Genomic DNA, 17972 nt, shown 5'->3' with positions numbered 1-17972 from the left:
ACAGAAAAATGGAAAATTCTTAAACAGAAACACCCAGGAATTTAATTTCAAATCCCATCCAATGAATGCCAATGCCCTAATTCTAAATCCTTGAACATTTAGTTTTAGTTGCAATTTGGAACTCCGTAGACATTTTGCATTTTCCAGCTAATGCAGAACTTAAGTTCCCGATCTCTTAATTTGAAAGAGCTAGGGATTCTAGCTCATTTCTTTCGCTCAGAGCTTCTAAACTTAAACGCCTCGGGGATTCACGTCCAATTTAAGTTCCCAGGATCTTATATATTCTTAAATTTAGAGTCAAAATTTTTCTGTGTGTAGAGGCCATTATTCACATGATGCAGAGATGCATAGAATTTTTACTTTTTAATTGTCAAATTAGTTCTCAGCTGTTCAAAATTGCTCTTTTCTAATGCAAGCGTGTCAACATTTTAAAAACTATTATTTAATCTATTTCTTATGTGAAAAAGAAGAAAAATGCACAATATGAATCATGGAATCATCAAAAACTCCCTAAAAAGTAAGAGTTGTATACAATATTACATAATGTGAATTAAAGTTTTGTTAAATGTATAGTTATTCTGACAATTCTATTGATAGTTTTTTTTCAAGGGAATCTCCAAAAATCTAATCTAATCTTTATCTTTTAATGAAAATGTTAGAAACCGTACTTTCTGTTCGTTTGTAAGCTTTTAAGACTTAAGTGGAACTGTGCCAAATTCTGGATATGTTGCATGGGTTGCATGTAATCCACAAAGTATTCACTTTGAAATGTAATATTTTTAATACAAATTGAAATCTTTTATTACTTCTTTTTTTTAGGGGTGTTGGTTAGTAGCTTAACCTTATCTGTTTTCCATACAGATGCACACCAACTCTCTTGAAATTCCTTGCCCTTCAGAAACAAGAGACGAAAGAAGTGTTCCATATATTGCACGCTGTCCGAAAATTGGCACAAATTCCCTTAATGTTTTATGTAATCTTATGTAACCCGTCATGTCGATTGAAACTAAACGACATAATTGAAACTAACGAAGTAAAATATATTATCTTGAAATGTCAACATTGTACTATAATTTGTCGCAATCAAAATTCTGTGTCACGCTTTCTGCAAAAAATGGAAGTTAAAAAAAACATTTCATGGCATTTTCATTCTCTAGTTTGATCACTGTTACCCGTTGAAATAAATTTAATTGAATTCTGCAAAGCTCCAAAAACAATCAATGCAAAAAATAATAATTGGGAAGATTGGGAATAAACTTTTGTGGATATATATATATAATATATATATATTAGACTATTGAAAATTGGGGAAATTGAATATAATTTCCATTATGTATCTATACATATAAAAAAACTCAGCTAATAGCAACAAAACTGAGTTATTTCTTAACCGTGCTGCAACTGTGCAATATCTCATTTGAAACCAAGACTTATAATGCCAGAACTTAGTGGGTGGTCATTTGGATTAAACAAATTGTAGAGGGAAGCGCGCTACCTCTTCGAACTACTCAAGCTTCGAATACCTCATTTTATTGCTCGAACTCCACGAAGAGAGCAGCATATACAATCCCTCGATTTTTTCACTCCCCCCAAAATTTTCACCTTCCACCCCCCGGAGATCACTTATCTCAACAAATCTTCACGTTTCAGACGATTTCTGAGAAATAACGTCACGTTGTTTGTCCGTCTGTCCGTCCGAATGTCGCCAGCTCTAGAGGCCAAACGGTTAGAGATAGCGACTTGGGACCTTCGGGGAACCCCCCCTCCCCCATAAGTCGACCCAAGGATCGTTAACATGTCCCTCATTTTCCTCCTAACCCTTCCCTTCCCCTACAAAGCCATGTTTTTTTGGGATTGCTCGAAAACGCGTCATGCGATTTTTTTCATTTTTAGATATATTTTAGAGATTTTAGAGATTACCCAGGCGGACATTTCGTCCATATTCGAAAATACCGTTGAATCAGTCCTAATAACGGTTTTTCAAGGTCAAAGGTTAAAAAGACACTAGAGAGCGCATTTATCAAGCGAATGGGGTCATGTTTGGGCTCGTTGGAAAGATCTTGGAATTTCCTATAAAATTGAACCGATTCCAATCGGGTTTGAATCGGTAATTAACCGGTTCATAACCGATAAATAATTTTTATACGAAATTTAATTAAATTACTCCTGAGGTGTATCTTATTGGAAATATTTTGAGTGATTTATAAATCTGTTCAAATCGGTTGAGAACCGATAATGAACCGGTTCTCTACCGATAAGTAATTTTTGTTCGAATATAATTTTTATTACTCTTTAAACTATTTTGTGGAATCTATTGAGTTATTTATGAATCAAATAAAATCGGTTGTGTACCGTTAATTTTTCTCTGTTTTTAATAGATTTGACCCACGGATCTTTTCAGGAAATTTGGGACACTAGACTAGCAATTGAAATAATATTATAATTTGTAAATTTAAATAAACACCTATTGAAAAAAACTTGAGCCGTTCGAAGGTATTGCGCTGCCCCTAATTAAATATAAATGAATTGCAGAAAGAAACAATAATGCGAAGTCTATAAATTCGTTGTAGGAGAAAGCTTTGAAGCTTCGTATGACGTGGTATGAAGTTTCATACCACTGGATATTTTTCCCATGTTCATTAATGAATCTACCCCACTGCAGTATATTTTTATTGCTATTCCTACACCTCACTTTTCCTGAAAAGAACCCTGAATCAAATTCATTAGGAAGCATTGGATAAATCAAATTGTACGAAACTTTAATGACCAGAAGCTTCAAAGCCTCGTCGTCCCCTAGTACCGGCGGTGTCGGCATTATTCTCTTAAAAATAAAACAAATCCTGCGATGCTTGATAACCTTCATAGGCTTTAAAAAATAACCTACGTAAGTGTTAAATTTTAAAATCATCACCAAATAATGCCTTTAAGTGTGTAAATATCATTCAATTTGCATACTTTTTGATCTCTAACCTTTGAAAATCTTTGGAAGGAAATGAAATTGATTCAAAGCATGACCATGCACCTCATTGAGTGCTAATGGTACTAATTCTCATGAGAAGGCGAGGTGTTGCGTAAAAGTATTATATGAGATTGGTCTGGCAAAGGATTTGATAAAAGGAATTCCCAGAAGAGTGTCCTAACAAAACTGATTGAATTTCAAGTTAAAGATTCACAACATTTAGAAGCACAAAACATTCGCAGCTTCCTATCTCTTCTCTCAAGCCTGCGCATGAACATTTCTCTCTCTTATCCTGAGTATCCCTTCCACTTTCACTCTATCCATCCCTTCCACGTCCTTTATCCTGAACACATCCCTTCCACCTACCTGGATAGGACTTTTCTCTATCCTGAGAGCAACTATGCCATATATTCTCATATAATATTCTCTAGCCAGAAGGTATAAGTTAATACACACGATTATACAACCTTTCATTAAATTAAAATGTTCCCAGGAAAACCTATTCCACAAAATTAATGTAATCACAAATATAGAAACGAGTGAAATGCAGTTAAATAATTATCATAATGCATAATTTTCCATAATGTAAATTATATTTTGCAAACGACGAATTACTTTGAAAAAAAATTATATTTCAAATGGCTGTTTTAAATAATTCTCTAACACATCAACCTATTGTACAATTCTTTGAATATAATATATTAAATATTGACTAATTCATTTATCATATAACACAGTTTTAAGACCATCCAAATCGTGTTGTAAATTGTCGTACCTCTCCAACAGCATTACCTACAACAATATGAAATCTTCAGTTTTAATAAACAGTCTTGGGGCACTCAATCTTTTTTGTTTATCACTGACTTTCCAACAAATTATAGAGCTGTAAGGTTGTTTACTCACATTTAAAATTGTATATTTTCTGAACAAAGAAATTTTAAACTAGAAAGACGACAATTTTAATTACAAGAGTACACCTATACATAACTTAAGCGGAAACAATTATTTCGCTATTATTATAAGTTCAGCAAATATGATTTCTACGGCGTTTGTGATATAATTATAATAACAAAAGTTAGTATTCAAAAATGCATTTTCTACATTTGTGCTTAATACGCAATGTAACACCATTACATTAGCTAACTATTTGTTGCGGCTTTAGCGCTACTTCTGGTAATAGTACAAACCCACCATATTTAATAAAGTTTGAAGACTTGAAATAACTTCATTTCACAATATAATTATTGTAATATTAAACCGAAAAAAAGTTAAACAATAAACTTTGAATTTTGCAATCATTATCTTTTGAAAACTAAGAATAAGCCTTGATCAACTTCTTGTAAGTGAGATTCCTTACAGATAACTTTGGAGTGCTTGCAACTTTACAACTCGAAATGCATGCAAATTGAATTTGGAACTGAAGTCGAAGGACGAAATGCAGAAATTACGACTGAATATCGAAAAAATAATGCTAATTTTGTTTTTAAAAAAGTTTGTAGGATTCGGTTGGATTGGTAAAACATTATTTATGGATGAAACATAAACCAGAATGTTCTCTGGAATTTTCCCAAAAAACTTTATATTATCTTTATATTATTCCATTGGATTTCCACGGGAATTTCATTGGACTTCTACGGGAATTCAACCAGATTTTCTCGAGAATTCCACTGGGTTTCCACGGGAAGTCCACTGAATTTCCACGGGAAGACCACGGGAATACTACTACGGGAATTCTACGGGAATTCTACTGGATTTCCACGGGAATTCCACTGGATTTCCACGGGAATTCCACTGGATTTCCATGGAAACTCCGCTGGGTTTCCACGCGAATTAGGGTAGAATCTATACTTACGGATGTTATACACTTATGGACAGCGTGCAAAAATCTTAAATCCTACCTAAAACAGATTTCAAAAAGTTATAAAATTAGTAGTTTATGACGTGATTAACAAATTTTGTAATACATCGAAATCTGTTTCAGGTAATAACTTAAGATTTTTGCAAGCTGTCCATAAGTGTATAACATCCATAAGTGTAGACTCCACACTAAACTGTATTTTTTCCAGGTCGGCATTTCTATTGTCTCTTAGTCGGATGGGGTAAAGTACTTTCTTTTTTCTTTTTTTTTCGTTTTCTATTTAAATTGTTCTGACATAATTTTAATTTAATTTCTTCTTTTTAACAGACATTGTAAGAGAGACAGAAACAGAACCTCATTATATTTGAATTAAAACAAATAAATAAATTCAAATTCAATTCACAAACATTTACGAACAATTATACAACATAATTTTTGTGTGTTTAATAGAGTTTTTTTTAACGCTAAACCGAAAAAAGCGGACAAATCGCATAATCCTTAAGATAGTCCTTTACAATTATACCGAAGTAATTATCAATATCGGTTAAACAGGTGTCGAAATAATTGAAGTTATGTATTATGGAAATAAGTTTTTGTGACTGAGTCGCTTCTAGCGTTAGTTCGGTTAATCCTATGAACTTCAAACGTTCTAAAAAATTGTAGTATTTTGTAAGACCTTTCATTTAAGCCCATACACATCGAATTCGGTCAAATCAAACTAGAGATAAGGCGTTTTAAATTTCATGAATTTTGACCCGCCATATTTCCGGTTCTACTGTAACCACATCGAACCTATACCACTTTTTAAAAATTGAATAAGTTAGACTACAACCCCCCAAAATTTGATCAACTTGCAGAATAGCATTTTTTGAGAAAAAAATAGTATAATTTTTTTAAGTATTGCAACGCCATCGAATTATTGAACTATTACCTGAAAGTGCTCATAGCACGCAAATAAAAAACCATTAACTTGAACTGAAAAACTTTAAAGCATTTCATTGTTCAAACGTAACCCAAAATCGAGTTTGAACAGTAAGAATCTCACCTACCATAAGTTGATATGGGTTAAACACTGGTTGTCTAAATTCTAAATGTTTCCTTCAATCAAAGCAAAGCTCGATGAACTTTGTTGCTAATTTAAAATACCAAAATCAATTAAATATTTTTTGAGTTTGAACAAACGAATCGTAATTGAAATAATGCATTATGTAAAGCGTACAACAAAGAAGCGCATTTTCAACATTTTAACAACTTTTTTTCTGATAACACTGAGGAAATTAATTACATTTAAATAACCTCATACAGTCGTTCTTTTCATTTCCCAAGTTTTTTTTTATGTTTCTTTCATCCTTGCATTTTTTATGCACAAATTATACTTGCAACATTAAAAAAAACAAATGAGAAGACAACAAAAAGCTTCGTCTTTCTAGTTTTAATAAATCCTGTACTCACCGTTGCTGCTGAGATAATTTCCCGGGCTGTCTTGAAGCTCATATGATAAATATTTTGCACTAAATCCTTGGGTTTGGCTTGAGCTATCAACTCAATGGTCTTGAATCCCGCAGCATAGAGTTGTTTGGCTCTTACCTGCAATAATTAAAACTAGGGGTATTTTCTTTGTGGAAATTTAAAAAAAAAATAGGTAATGAATCTTACAAGTTGCACCGACGGCAATTCCATGAGAGGAATAAGTTCTGGTGAACAGCAGTGTCGCAATTTTTCCACGACCACCGACAGAATAGATGCCAGAGCCCAGAATTCTGACATATGCTCACAGAATCTCGTTATACAGCCCGCATTGGAAGCTGTCTGACCCATGAGCGATTGTACTAATCCCCGATTAACCTTAAACCTGAGGGCAACCCTATAAGTCTCCTCTAAATTCCATAGCGCTTGAATGATGAGAGTCACATAGAATCTATTTACAATTCGCATTTTTTCTTGCTAAAAAAAAAAGAATAAGGTGAGTGACATTCCAGGATATGAAGACGAATTTCCACAAGAACTTACACTAAACTTCTTGCCACATCTTATACCCATTATGAGACCTTCATTGATGCCAAGTGTATGGGCTGTATGCAATTGATCAGGGCTTAATTTCAGGTACTACAATTAAAAATATTTAAAACATTATTTTTACTACTTTCATCTGATTTTTCATGTCATTAAAATATTCCGAGAGGTGTAGTAATATGAGGAACAATTTACGTCATCCTAATGTTAACATTAAATATTAGACAAAATTCTGTATGACTTAATAATGTCGTGGTCAAAATATCGCGAGAATTACGATAGAGGAATATGGGACACCTTTGAAATAGGACTTTTGTTCTCTTTTTTAAATGGATCCGGACCTTACCGTGATATAATTTAGCTCCACAAATCAATTGTGATGCTAAACTACATTATGATAAGGCTCTATTAAAAAGGTACCCAGATTCAAAAGTGTGCCACTTCTTCTAGTGTTACATAGATTACTTACGTGTGCAAGGAAATTTTAATAACGTAAATCTCACGTTTTTCTTACATAAGTACAATTTTAAATTTACATCACAAATCTTTACTTGAAGTTGAAAAAACAATTTAAAAAGGGGTGGCAAACAGTTCCATACTTTGCAAAGTGCTCGAACTCGTGACTTAGGTAGTATACCTCAAAAGTACTTTCGCATCATTTACCGTTTACCAGTCCAAAACCGATTGAGACCGGTTCAGTATTATCAGAAATTCCAAGACCTTTGCAACGAGCCCAAACATGACCACATTCGATTGATAAAAGCTCTCTAGAAGAGCCTTTTTAACTTTGAACTTGGAAAAACCGTTATTACGAATTCAATGATATTTTCGAATATGAACGAAATGTCTGCCTACCCTATAGCCAACGGCCGCAACGATTCCACTGGATTTCCAGCAGCTTTTTCTGCCATGTCCGCTGATTTTACCTCTAAAATTTCGCGTGGAATTCCCTGGATTTTACCGCTCAAAATCCGCGTAGGATTCCGAGATGGAATTTGACGCTAAATTTCTTCCTAGCGTTCCATGGACGTTTGCGGAACTCTGTATAGGACCGTCTAATAAGAAATGTCCACGAGTTTCCATAGACTTTTCTCTGACGAATATATCCACGGCTTTTCCTATGGATTATTAGCGTATAATCGGCAGTCAGCCCTTTAAAAATTTGGAAAAATCCTCTTTATTTTTACGAAATTCTCCGTGGAAATTTCCATGGAACGGCCTTTAGAGGCTTCCGTGGTTTAATATTACGGAATTCCACGACTTTTCCAGTGGATTTTTTAATTATATTTTTCTTCAAAATAATTCCAAAAATTGATTAAAAATTTCGTGGAATTTTCATAGAGAATTTCCAGGAAAAAACATCCACAAATATGGACGATCAGTGCCAATTGGCAGCTTAGAACTTGGAGAGTGTTCATCTATCAGACGAACACTCAATTGTTCTACTTTTGAATTGAAAATATTGCTAACATATCGTTCATTTGAGTATGTCTATAGCTCGCAAGAAATATAGCGTTAGGGCGAAAAATAATTGCAGAATTTTCGCGCTTACTTCCATGGAGTCTTAGTCGGAAAGATATCAGAAAATATACTCGGAACATTGAAAGGAAATTTTGAATCAATTTCCAGGGAATCCTCTCAGATATGTTGCAAGAAAATTCCTCGGACTTTTTGTCCAGGAAATCCACGCGAAAAAAAGCTGATAACTCCTCAGAATTCCAAGCGGAATATTAGCGTTTATTTCCACGGAAACTCTCGCGGAAAAATAGAAGATCAATTCCAGGGAATTTTCTGTTACTGCACTGAGAGAAATCCGAAAAAGTTAAAATAACATTCCGGAACTGTTAATTTTACCCTGCAGTATTGATCCGAAATCGGTGTAAATATTACCCTTTTTAGATGTATTAGGGGTTAAACTTACCCTTTTTCATGTTAATTTTACCCTTAAAAAGGTGTAAAATTAACATTAAAAAATGTTGATATATTTTTACACCTAAAAAGTGTTAAAATTATGAGGAAAAAAAGTTAATCGCATCCTCTTTTTTTCTCAGTGTGTGAAACTTTGCGGCCGATCGGCTACAGGGTAGGTAATCTCTAAACTAAAACATCCAAAAAGGAAAAAATATCACATGACGTTTTTTCGATTTCGAGCAATCTCAAAAAACTTGTTGTTGTTAGTTTTTTGAAAATTTAAGAAAAAATTATTTTTCGAATTTATGCAATCTGTAATTGTTAGTTATCATACTTATTGGCCCCGAGAGGTTTTCCCTTATTCTGGTCTAGAAATATCAAAAAAGTCACAATATCTGCAAGGAAGCAGAAAATCGAAAATTCACGATTTTTGACCAAAATTATCTTAGCTCAGGAGTTAGGGGAAATGCTCATAATTTTGTCCAGTTTCTTATTTTGGACACTTTGAGGATAACATTGGACACTAAAAATAAATTGATTAAAATGATGGATTTTTATTCCAATATTTGATGAATAATGAATTCTATCTAAATATTTGTTCTTTTTGGAAGATTTTAACACTAAATACGTTAAAATTTGAATATGATTTGAGTTGAAATTGCTTTGTTGAAAATTCAGTGTGAGCAATTGCTTACGAGAAATATGACAGAACTTCGTGGCTTACTTCAGTCTTATTTAGTTTTGGTGAAGTACTAACAAAGTTTGTTCGCTGTTTTTGAGTGATATTATTGAATATTCATTGAATATTGTGTTGATTCACGTTACTGATGATTTGTACATTTGACCTGAAGTGAGATTTGCCTTGTGAATTATATTTTTCGTGTGAAAAATGGGAAATTTTTTAAGACATTCACCAGTGAGGTGATGATTCTTATTTTGGACAGGTGTTTTTCTCACGAAATTTCGTGAAGTTTTAGCTTTTGTGATGACTAGGTTGGACAAATGCCTGGAGAAACAAAGGAGCATCATCTCTACGAAAGAGATGTAGCGAGTAATGCCTTGAAAGGCTCCCGGAAAGGTCAGGGAATGAGCGAATCTGCACGTACTTGGAGTATCGAAGTCAACTCACTTTAATGAATGATATGGAAAGTTTCCGGGCTTCTTGTGACATTCCACGTTTCCCTTACATGAACAGGAAGAGGACTTGGTAAGATTGGTTCATCAAATGAAGAACAATGGGCATCCTATTGAGGCGGATTAGCTGTCCAAATTTACAGTCAAGTTGGACAAATTAATAAACAAGTTGTCCAAAATAAGAGTCAAATTCACCTCTACATATCAATTCATTTTTAAACGTATTAAAACTAATTTTAGTAAAAATAAAACGATAAATAGCTTGCTAAGTTTCTAAACAACCCTTCTGAAAAGAGAGTAACAAGAAATGTCAATTAGTATAGAAAATATCGCACTTCAAACTTGGAACTTCGATGCTTATAAGCAGACTGTCCAAAATTATGAGCACTTCCCCTATAGCAAGATTCAATAAAAATCTCTATGAAGACAGTGAGCGGTAAAGATCTTGTTACTTTTCCACATAAAACTACATTTTACAATATTGTACTAAATCGTTTACAATTTTTTTCTCAGTATGCAATTGATTTTTTAGTCTTGTAAACCTTGTAAATATTTAACTAAGGTTTAAACGATAATATATATTCTAGTGACGAAGTCCTGAAATAATTTCTGATAACCTTTAAGCAAATAATTCTTTTCAAGGGAAGAAACGTACAGGAAACCCCCTTACTATTATCCTTCATATATTATTAACATACTGCCATACTACAGATTACACTTAGAATCCTAGGTATTGCACTTAAGGTTCCCTCCTAAAGTCAAGAAAATATTTTGCAGTGTATCTTGATTTTCAAGAAATAAACTAAATCTTAAGAGAAATTTTAAAATTTTTGGAAGGGGACGGTTTTAACTCTTTCGCGTCTTTAGGGTAATGTCATGACTCGGGGAAAAAAGTTTTTTTGGGTATTTACATTAATTGAAATCTATCTGTTCGTGCTCGACATCATAATAGAAGGATGTAAGATTCTTGGCTCATTTTCTCAAGACTCCAGTTAGATTTCAATTAATGTAAATAGCCAAAAAGAAACTTTTTTCCCCGGGTCATATATGACCCTAAAGACGCGAAAGAGTTAAACCGGTTTCATCGCTAAAAACCGGTTTTAAAACCGTCTCCAAAATAGGGCGGTTAACCGGTTTTTCGAAACCGGTTAACCGTTCTTGAAATCACTAGTATTATTATTATTATTATTATTATTATACAATTCAGTTTTATTTAACTTCTCGCCATCCTGCCTCCCAAATGGTAAGAGATATTGACTTCTGGTTTTCGATGACCCCCCCCCCACACAAATCAATATTCTCTAGCGAACTAAATTATCCAAATTACCCATTATCCCTTCCATACCCTTCAACATAATTTTTTGACTTATCTCAAAATTGACCTAGACAATTTTGTTCATTTTTAGATATGTTTTATAGTTAGTCGTACTGAACATTTCGTCCATGTCGTCTATATAGATACCTTTAACCGGTTAAATCGCCATTTTGAATTATTCAAGGTTAAAGGTCTTAAGAGACTATACTTCCTATACTTTTAATTGGATTTGGTCAACTTTGGATTTATTTGAAAGGTTTTGAAATTCCAAACCCGACTGTATCGGTTACAATCGGCACAATTTACTAAAATTAAATTAAATCTTAATTATTTTTTAAAACACTCTTTTTTAGATCAATTTTTAACTTCAAGATGGCTTTACGATGATATACTTACAGACAAATTTAAAATCAATATTGAATTGATAATGCACTCAAAAAAAACCCTCGCAAGTCCTCGGATACTTTGCCACCGCCTTTTTTCGCAACTAAAGATTTCTCTGATGAGTTTTAGCAATAAAATCTTTAAATTCTACTTTTAAATTACTTCATACACTGAGAGAGAAATCCGAAAAAGTTAAAATAACATTCCAGAAATGTTTATTTTACCCTGCAGTATTGATCCGAAATCGGTGTAAATATTATGATTTTTAGATGCATTAGGGGTTAAAGTTACTCTTTCTCATGTTAATTTTACCCTTAAAAAGGTGTAAAATTACCATTAAAAAATGTTGATATATTTTTACACTTGAAAAGTGTTAAAGTTATAAGCAGAAAAAGTTAATCGCACCCCCGTTTTTTTTTCTCAGTGTACGATATTATTCGATGATAAATTATTGTCTCTAAGGTCCCCATTCACCAATGACTGTAAAGAAAAATCCCATGAAGACTTACCTCATCGCAGAGGATCATCGGGTCCATTTTTAAGTCCACATCAGTTGGAGTTACTATGTAGAGCAAATGGAGATAGTCTACTAGGACCAGGCCCAACTGAACCTTCTTCAGTTCTCCGTACAATTTTTCAGCCTCGTCCAGGTCAATGCAAGCAGCCACAGCTGCTTTACCTACATTGCTGATCTCTAGCTCCGAATTGCTCTTAATCACAATTTGCTTCTTCATGGATGGAGAATTGCGCACCTGACTGCTCTGCGTGGTTAGGATTTTGATGGTACAATCCAGAGGGACGGATTCTTGTTTGATCCAGAGGGCGTTCATTTTGTAGAATTTCTTTACAATGCCCTCCACTTCCGTACGCAAAACCACGGACAGTTCCTCCGCCTGGACAGCTAGGAGAGTCATTGAGGCTAGTTTGACGAGCTGGCGATAAGTTGTGGCCATACCCAGGCTGATTGCACTGAGGATTAGATTGCTGAGTCCTCGGAATTCACAAAGATGCATTGACGTCTTGGCAGTGTCCATTGGAGAGTGAAAGAGATCATGAGCGAGGGGTTTATCGCGACTCCTGAGAATTATAATACTATCACCATAGGCTGTTCCCATCCCTACACGTCCAGCACGTCCAACCATCTGCTTGTATCGACTCTTCGTGATGAATTCTCTGCCAATGTAAGGCGATCGGAGAATAACTCGCTTAGCTGGAAGATTGACTCCAACGGCCAAGGTGGAAGTACAGCAGATCACACACAGAGTCCCATCGAGAAAAGCCTCCTCCAGAAAACGTCTCTCCTCAGCCACAAGTCCCGAATGATGATAAGCTATTCCGTATGGAATGGTTTTTCTCAGAATTGGACAAACATACTCAAAAAACTTCATCATATTCTCCAAGAGGCTCATTTTTTCAGCCTTACGATGCTGAAGGAAATCCTCAGACAGCACATTAGCCAGGAGACGAGCGACATTTTCACAATTTTGACGGGTTGGGCAGAAAATCAGTACTCCATCCTGCGGAGAAACCTCCATCACCAACTGTCCCAAGTGATCAGGATCAATTTGCAATTTTTTCTCATCATAGTCACTCTCAATTACCCGATAGGGAACAAACATTTCCGAATTACTGGGATTAACCTCGTAGATATCATTCTCACACTTGATATACTCCGTAAGCTTCACAGGACGGAAGTTTCCGGCAAAAGTAGTTGCTTCCATGAACTGTTCAATCTCCATGATATTCCCAATTGTTGCACTCATACCCACAAACTGAATATTCAAACCCTTGAACTTGATCTTTGTGATTGCAGTCTCCAAACTTGCCCCTCTGCCCTTCTCCCCGATCAAGTGCAATTCGTCAATGACTACCAATCCAATCTCTTCTAAACGCCCTGCCTCAATCAAGCTGTTAATCACCGAAAGACTCTTCTCTATAGTGGCTATATAGACTGATCTCTTCTTCCGTCGCTTCCTTGGAGGACACTCACCATTCCTTCCGGCATACTCCTCCACCAGGAAATCCAGGGCAACAGCAAAAGGAGCTAGGGAAGAAATTTTCTCTTTCACCACAGCCACGTACGGCAAAATAAACAGTACATTTCGCTGATGACAAATCAATTCCTTCAGTATTAGAATTTCAGCCACGAGAGTCTTACCACTACTTGTGGGCAGAGTATAAATCAAATTCTGTCGCATCTCAATTGCCGGAAGCTTCAAACACTCAATTTGCCAGTCATACAGCTCATCAATTCCCTTAATCTCCCTCAAGAGATCCTTCACCCTCATTGGCAATCCAAAAAATGTCTCCCGGTTTGGTTCTAGTGGAAAAAATGTATCTTCCAGAAGATGATTCATGTTCGATTCACTGTGAAATTCCTTCTCACACATTGATTTGACAAAGTCATCAGGATTAATCTTGCCATCGTCAAGGCAGAAGCTAAATTCCACGTCGTCGAAGGAATCCATATTCTCGATCACAGGATTTTCCTCAATTTTTTGCTTTTTAGCCGAATTCTCCACATCTTTTTGTCCATCTTCATCACTTGCGGCTGCCAGGAGAAATGTAAACAAAGTCTCGAGTTCCAGTTTTATGAAGTTTCGCTGTGTAACTAAATATATTCACCTTGATTTGAAGGTCCAGGAGATATTCTTGGAACCTTAAAATTACAATCCATCGATATTTGCCCTAAATTGTGCAGCAAATAGAGATAAATACAATTATAAACAAAAACTTCTTTAATGAGGTTTTGAGGTTATGGCCACATCAATGGTCCCGCCAAATCATGGAAGTTTTGAATAGGCCTTTTTGCATTTCCATCGGGAAAGAGAATTTTTACATAAAAAAATTTTAAGGGTAATAAAATAAATTTAATTTATCTCGAATGTAGATATTGTAGCTTCACAGAATAGTTCTCTCACTAATACTCGTTAAGAACATAGTAGTAAATAATTTGGTCTTTTTAAGAACGATGAGCAGCAAGCACCTTTTTAGATTTGATAAGAAGACCAATAAAATGTCCGGCAGGAAGAATAATTCGTATGGTACTCTATAAAATTCTTCTTCATCTTTTTAAAAAAAATCCTTTTAGTATCTTTCCAGAATAATGTAAAAGTATTAAACGATTAAACAAATCACCAAATTATTTAAAATTTCATTTTAGAAACCTCTTCAATTCTGTATTCCCTTTTACGGCGTTGTCACACTTGCACATTAAAATTTTAATGTGCTTCACATTAATTGTCACTTGTGAGCGTCCGAATATGTTATTTGTGTCTTTGAGTCACTTAATATTTGGGGTTTTTCTATTTATTGATAAAGAAGTGGACTTGGCCTGTAAAAATAAGTTTAAATTTACCTAAAGCATAAATATTTTTCACATTAAAAAAATTAAAGAGAAAATCGAATTAATTTTTCGCATTAATTCTATAAATCAATTCATATCAAATTTTGCGGGGCAAGTCTACCTTTTTATCAACAAGTAGATCAAATTTTGAATATAAAATGATTCAAACACACAATTTACATTACACATTTGGACTCTCACCAGCGACAATTATTGTGAATCATAATAAAATTTTAATGTGCAAGTGTGATAACACAGTTAGCTTTCTTTTACAGATACAGAAAAATCTCTAATAACAAAAATACATTTTGTAACCAATTCCAATGTCTTTTAATCAAGGCATTTCTAGCATTACTAATAAAGGTGGAGATGGTTGACAATGTCATTTATTAAGTTCACAAAATCACATGTTCTCCGGATCACGCTCACACTTTATGCGGTCTAGGGCAAAGATAACATATCAGGTGAAAACGGTAAAAATTACAAATTGGTGCATTGCCCCTTCATCCCCAAGCTTCTGTCATTTTGTATACCCCCTTTTCTCTATTTGTTTTTTTTTTTAATACAGTAGCTCTCTAATTCGGGCATTTGAAATCGAAATGTCATCCGAATTAGAGGGAAATTCGGGCGACAAACTTTTGCATCTGCATACACATATTGAGCTTACGTACTCAAATATATTGTAAATATCACGATAATCCCTTAATAATGCATAATCACATCAAAACTAAGTCAAACTATGGCAAATTTGAGCATATTTGCTTCATTTGATAATCATAATAAAACTTGAAAAATGACAACAAACTTATTTCAAATTTAACTGCTACCCGAATTAAAAAGTAGCCCGATCTTAAAAGAGCGGAATTAGCGAGAGTCTACTGTAGTTCAGCCCAGCCCCTCTTATATAGCATCGATTGAGCTCAACAAATATTAGTATATTGCAGCTGGAGCTTAGAGCTTTCGACTAAAAGAATCTCAAGCCCCCCCCCCCGACCTCGACTTCCATTACCCGAGCTGGAAGGTGTTATTTTTTTCATAAATTATGTTTCTAGTTTCGGTACTAAATGTCCAATGAGTGCGTTTTGGAAAACTTATAAAGTACCACATCTCCTTCTAGATCGGAAGAGAAAAGAAATTTTTTTCAATTTTCTAAATTAATTATTTCAGGCCCTATTATGGCATGAATCGAAATGAAATTTTAGTATTTATAACTGCACTTTAATAAGTGAAACAAAAAACCCCTAATAAAAAAAGTACTTTCGCATCATTTACTTTTTACCGATTCTCAACAGATTTTAACCGATTTGTAAATCACTCGAAAAATCCCACAAAATAATTTTTAATGCAATAAAATTGATTTCGAGGTAAAAATTACTTATCGGTTCAAAACTGGTTCAAAAACGATTCGAACTGTTTTCTAAATGACTCAAAACATTGCCCAAAATAAGTTAGGACTAATATAATTGAATTTCGAATAAAAATAAGTTATCGGTTATGAACCGTTTCATTACCGGTTCAAACCCGATTGAAACAGGTTCAGTTTTGTCGGAAATTCCAAGACCGTTCCATGGGTCGAACGATCCATGGGTCGACTTACAGATAGGGGTCCCTCTTACGTTCCAAGTCGCTATCTCTACCGTTTGGCCTCTAGAGCTGGCGAGAGCCGGACGTACAGACGGACAACAGCTCGAGCCAATTGGTGAATAAGTGTCTCTCAGTCAGAGTGAACCGTGACCGGCGATTAACAAAATTGTGCCGATCTGGAGTTAAAAATCGACATATCGGCATGTCAGCTGATAAATTTTTAAAGTACTGTACTGCAAACACTAATCTTTCTACTGTTTATGTTACCTTTATGTTATCCCTTGTGTCGAGCAGTAAAAAAAAACTTAAGTAAGTAAGTAACTTAAGTAAACTTAGGAGTCAAAGTAGAAAAATTGACCGACCTATATCTGGCTCTAATTAACATTTTTACTTACATTTCTGTCTGAACTTTCGTCTGAATGAGCACTTTCAGATGATAGTTTAAAACTTCACCATTAGAGTGGAACCGCAATATCGTAAAAATTTCCAATTTATATCTCAGAAATTTAAATCGAAATTACTGAATAACATCTCTCAACTTCAATTCCAAATCGCATTTGCATGTAATGTACAATAAGATTGTCTAGACTAGACTTATCTGTCCATTATCTTGATTGATTCCTGTTCGTACGATCTTCTAACTGACATCTCTGAATTTCACGGTATTACTTTACTACTCACTCAATGAAAAAAAAAATCAGAAAAAAATCACAACGAACACTAGATCAGAAGAAGAAACAGATTTTTCCAAATTACCTACTATGATGACTGAGATTAATAGTCTTTACAAAATTTCCAATGAAAATTAATAAATTCCTCAAGACATTTCTTTTGCCTTTTTTATTACAATTTATTACACCTCAAAACGTTATCAAGATGAATTCAAAAAGAGCCTATTCGTGTACCAGCGTTTCCAGAATTTTTTTACAACAATTTTTCCCAAACAGCCATTTTGAATCTTAGTAGTGCTGTCAGTTTTGGCAGTAACTTCAGCCGGGTGTTTTTAATATGGTTGAAGAAGCCTCGATTGGCATAATTTTGTAAAATTTCCCCCAATTTATCATGAATTAAGTGTGTCTGTGCAATAAAATCAATTGAAGCTTCGTGCTACCATCGAGTACTATGTGTATTTGAGTGATTTTTGCGTCGCGAATGGGGTTCTGTGGCCACCTTCTGCAAAGTGGGGCCCCCCAGTGAATTGTGTGTGGCGTGTGAAAGTGTCAAAAAATGCAATCGAAAATTTTCTCCTGGCAAAAATAGAGGAAGAAATCTCTTTTGAAGTGTTCTGGGTGGGCAGATTATTTTAAGTGTATTCAGGTAAATGTGCTTGGTATAATCCTGACGGTGTGAGCGGTAGTTTGCGGGAGTTAATATAGAATTTCCAAAGTCTATAAACATCCGCCGTCTCCCGTAAGCATATTTTGCCCACAAGAAGTCCACGATGGGGCGAGGAGGTGGCAAAAGAAAG

General features: G+C 34.7%; 2 protein-coding genes across 11 annotated transcripts in view; one reads left to right on the top strand and one right to left on the bottom strand.

The window, feature by feature from the left end:
• Positions 1 to 3570: 3570 nt before the first annotated feature.
• Positions 3571 to 14351, bottom strand: LOC129805493 (helicase POLQ-like). Of its 2 annotated transcripts, XM_055853445.1 has the most exons (7): positions 14200 to 14338; positions 12084 to 14125; positions 6828 to 6923; positions 6474 to 6761; positions 6270 to 6404; positions 3824 to 3842; positions 3571 to 3751 (listed from the first exon to the last, which is right to left on the bottom strand). In XM_055853445.1, exons 1-7 carry the CDS (start codon positions 14249 to 14251, stop codon positions 3699 to 3701), a joined length of 2685 nt encoding a protein of 894 aa, XP_055709420.1. In that variant the 5' UTR covers positions 14252 to 14338; the 3' UTR covers positions 3571 to 3698. The 2 variants fall into 2 exon arrangements, with proteins under 2 accessions (XP_055709420.1, XP_055709419.1); XM_055853444.1 differs by lacking the exon at positions 3824 to 3842 and having other exon boundaries at positions 14200 to 14351.
• Positions 14352 to 17464: 3113 nt separating this feature from the next.
• LOC129805483 (rho GTPase-activating protein 21) overlaps positions 17465 to 17972 on the top strand; it is a 33346-nt gene continuing 32838 nt past the window's right edge. For all 9 annotated transcript variants that reach the window (XM_055853421.1, XM_055853419.1, XM_055853418.1 and 6 more), the window contains exon 1: positions 17465 to 17821. The gene's annotated coding sequence lies outside the window, so the exon portion shown is untranslated. The remainder of the gene's footprint in view (positions 17822 to 17972) is intronic.

This window comes from Phlebotomus papatasi, chromosome 3 (assembly GCF_024763615.1).
Source record: "Phlebotomus papatasi isolate M1 chromosome 3, Ppap_2.1, whole genome shotgun sequence".
NCBI classification, from domain to species: Eukaryota; Metazoa; Arthropoda; class Insecta; order Diptera; family Psychodidae; genus Phlebotomus; species Phlebotomus papatasi.
Note: the sequence above shows the minus strand (reverse complement) of the source record. Positions and strands in the feature narration are given on the sequence as shown.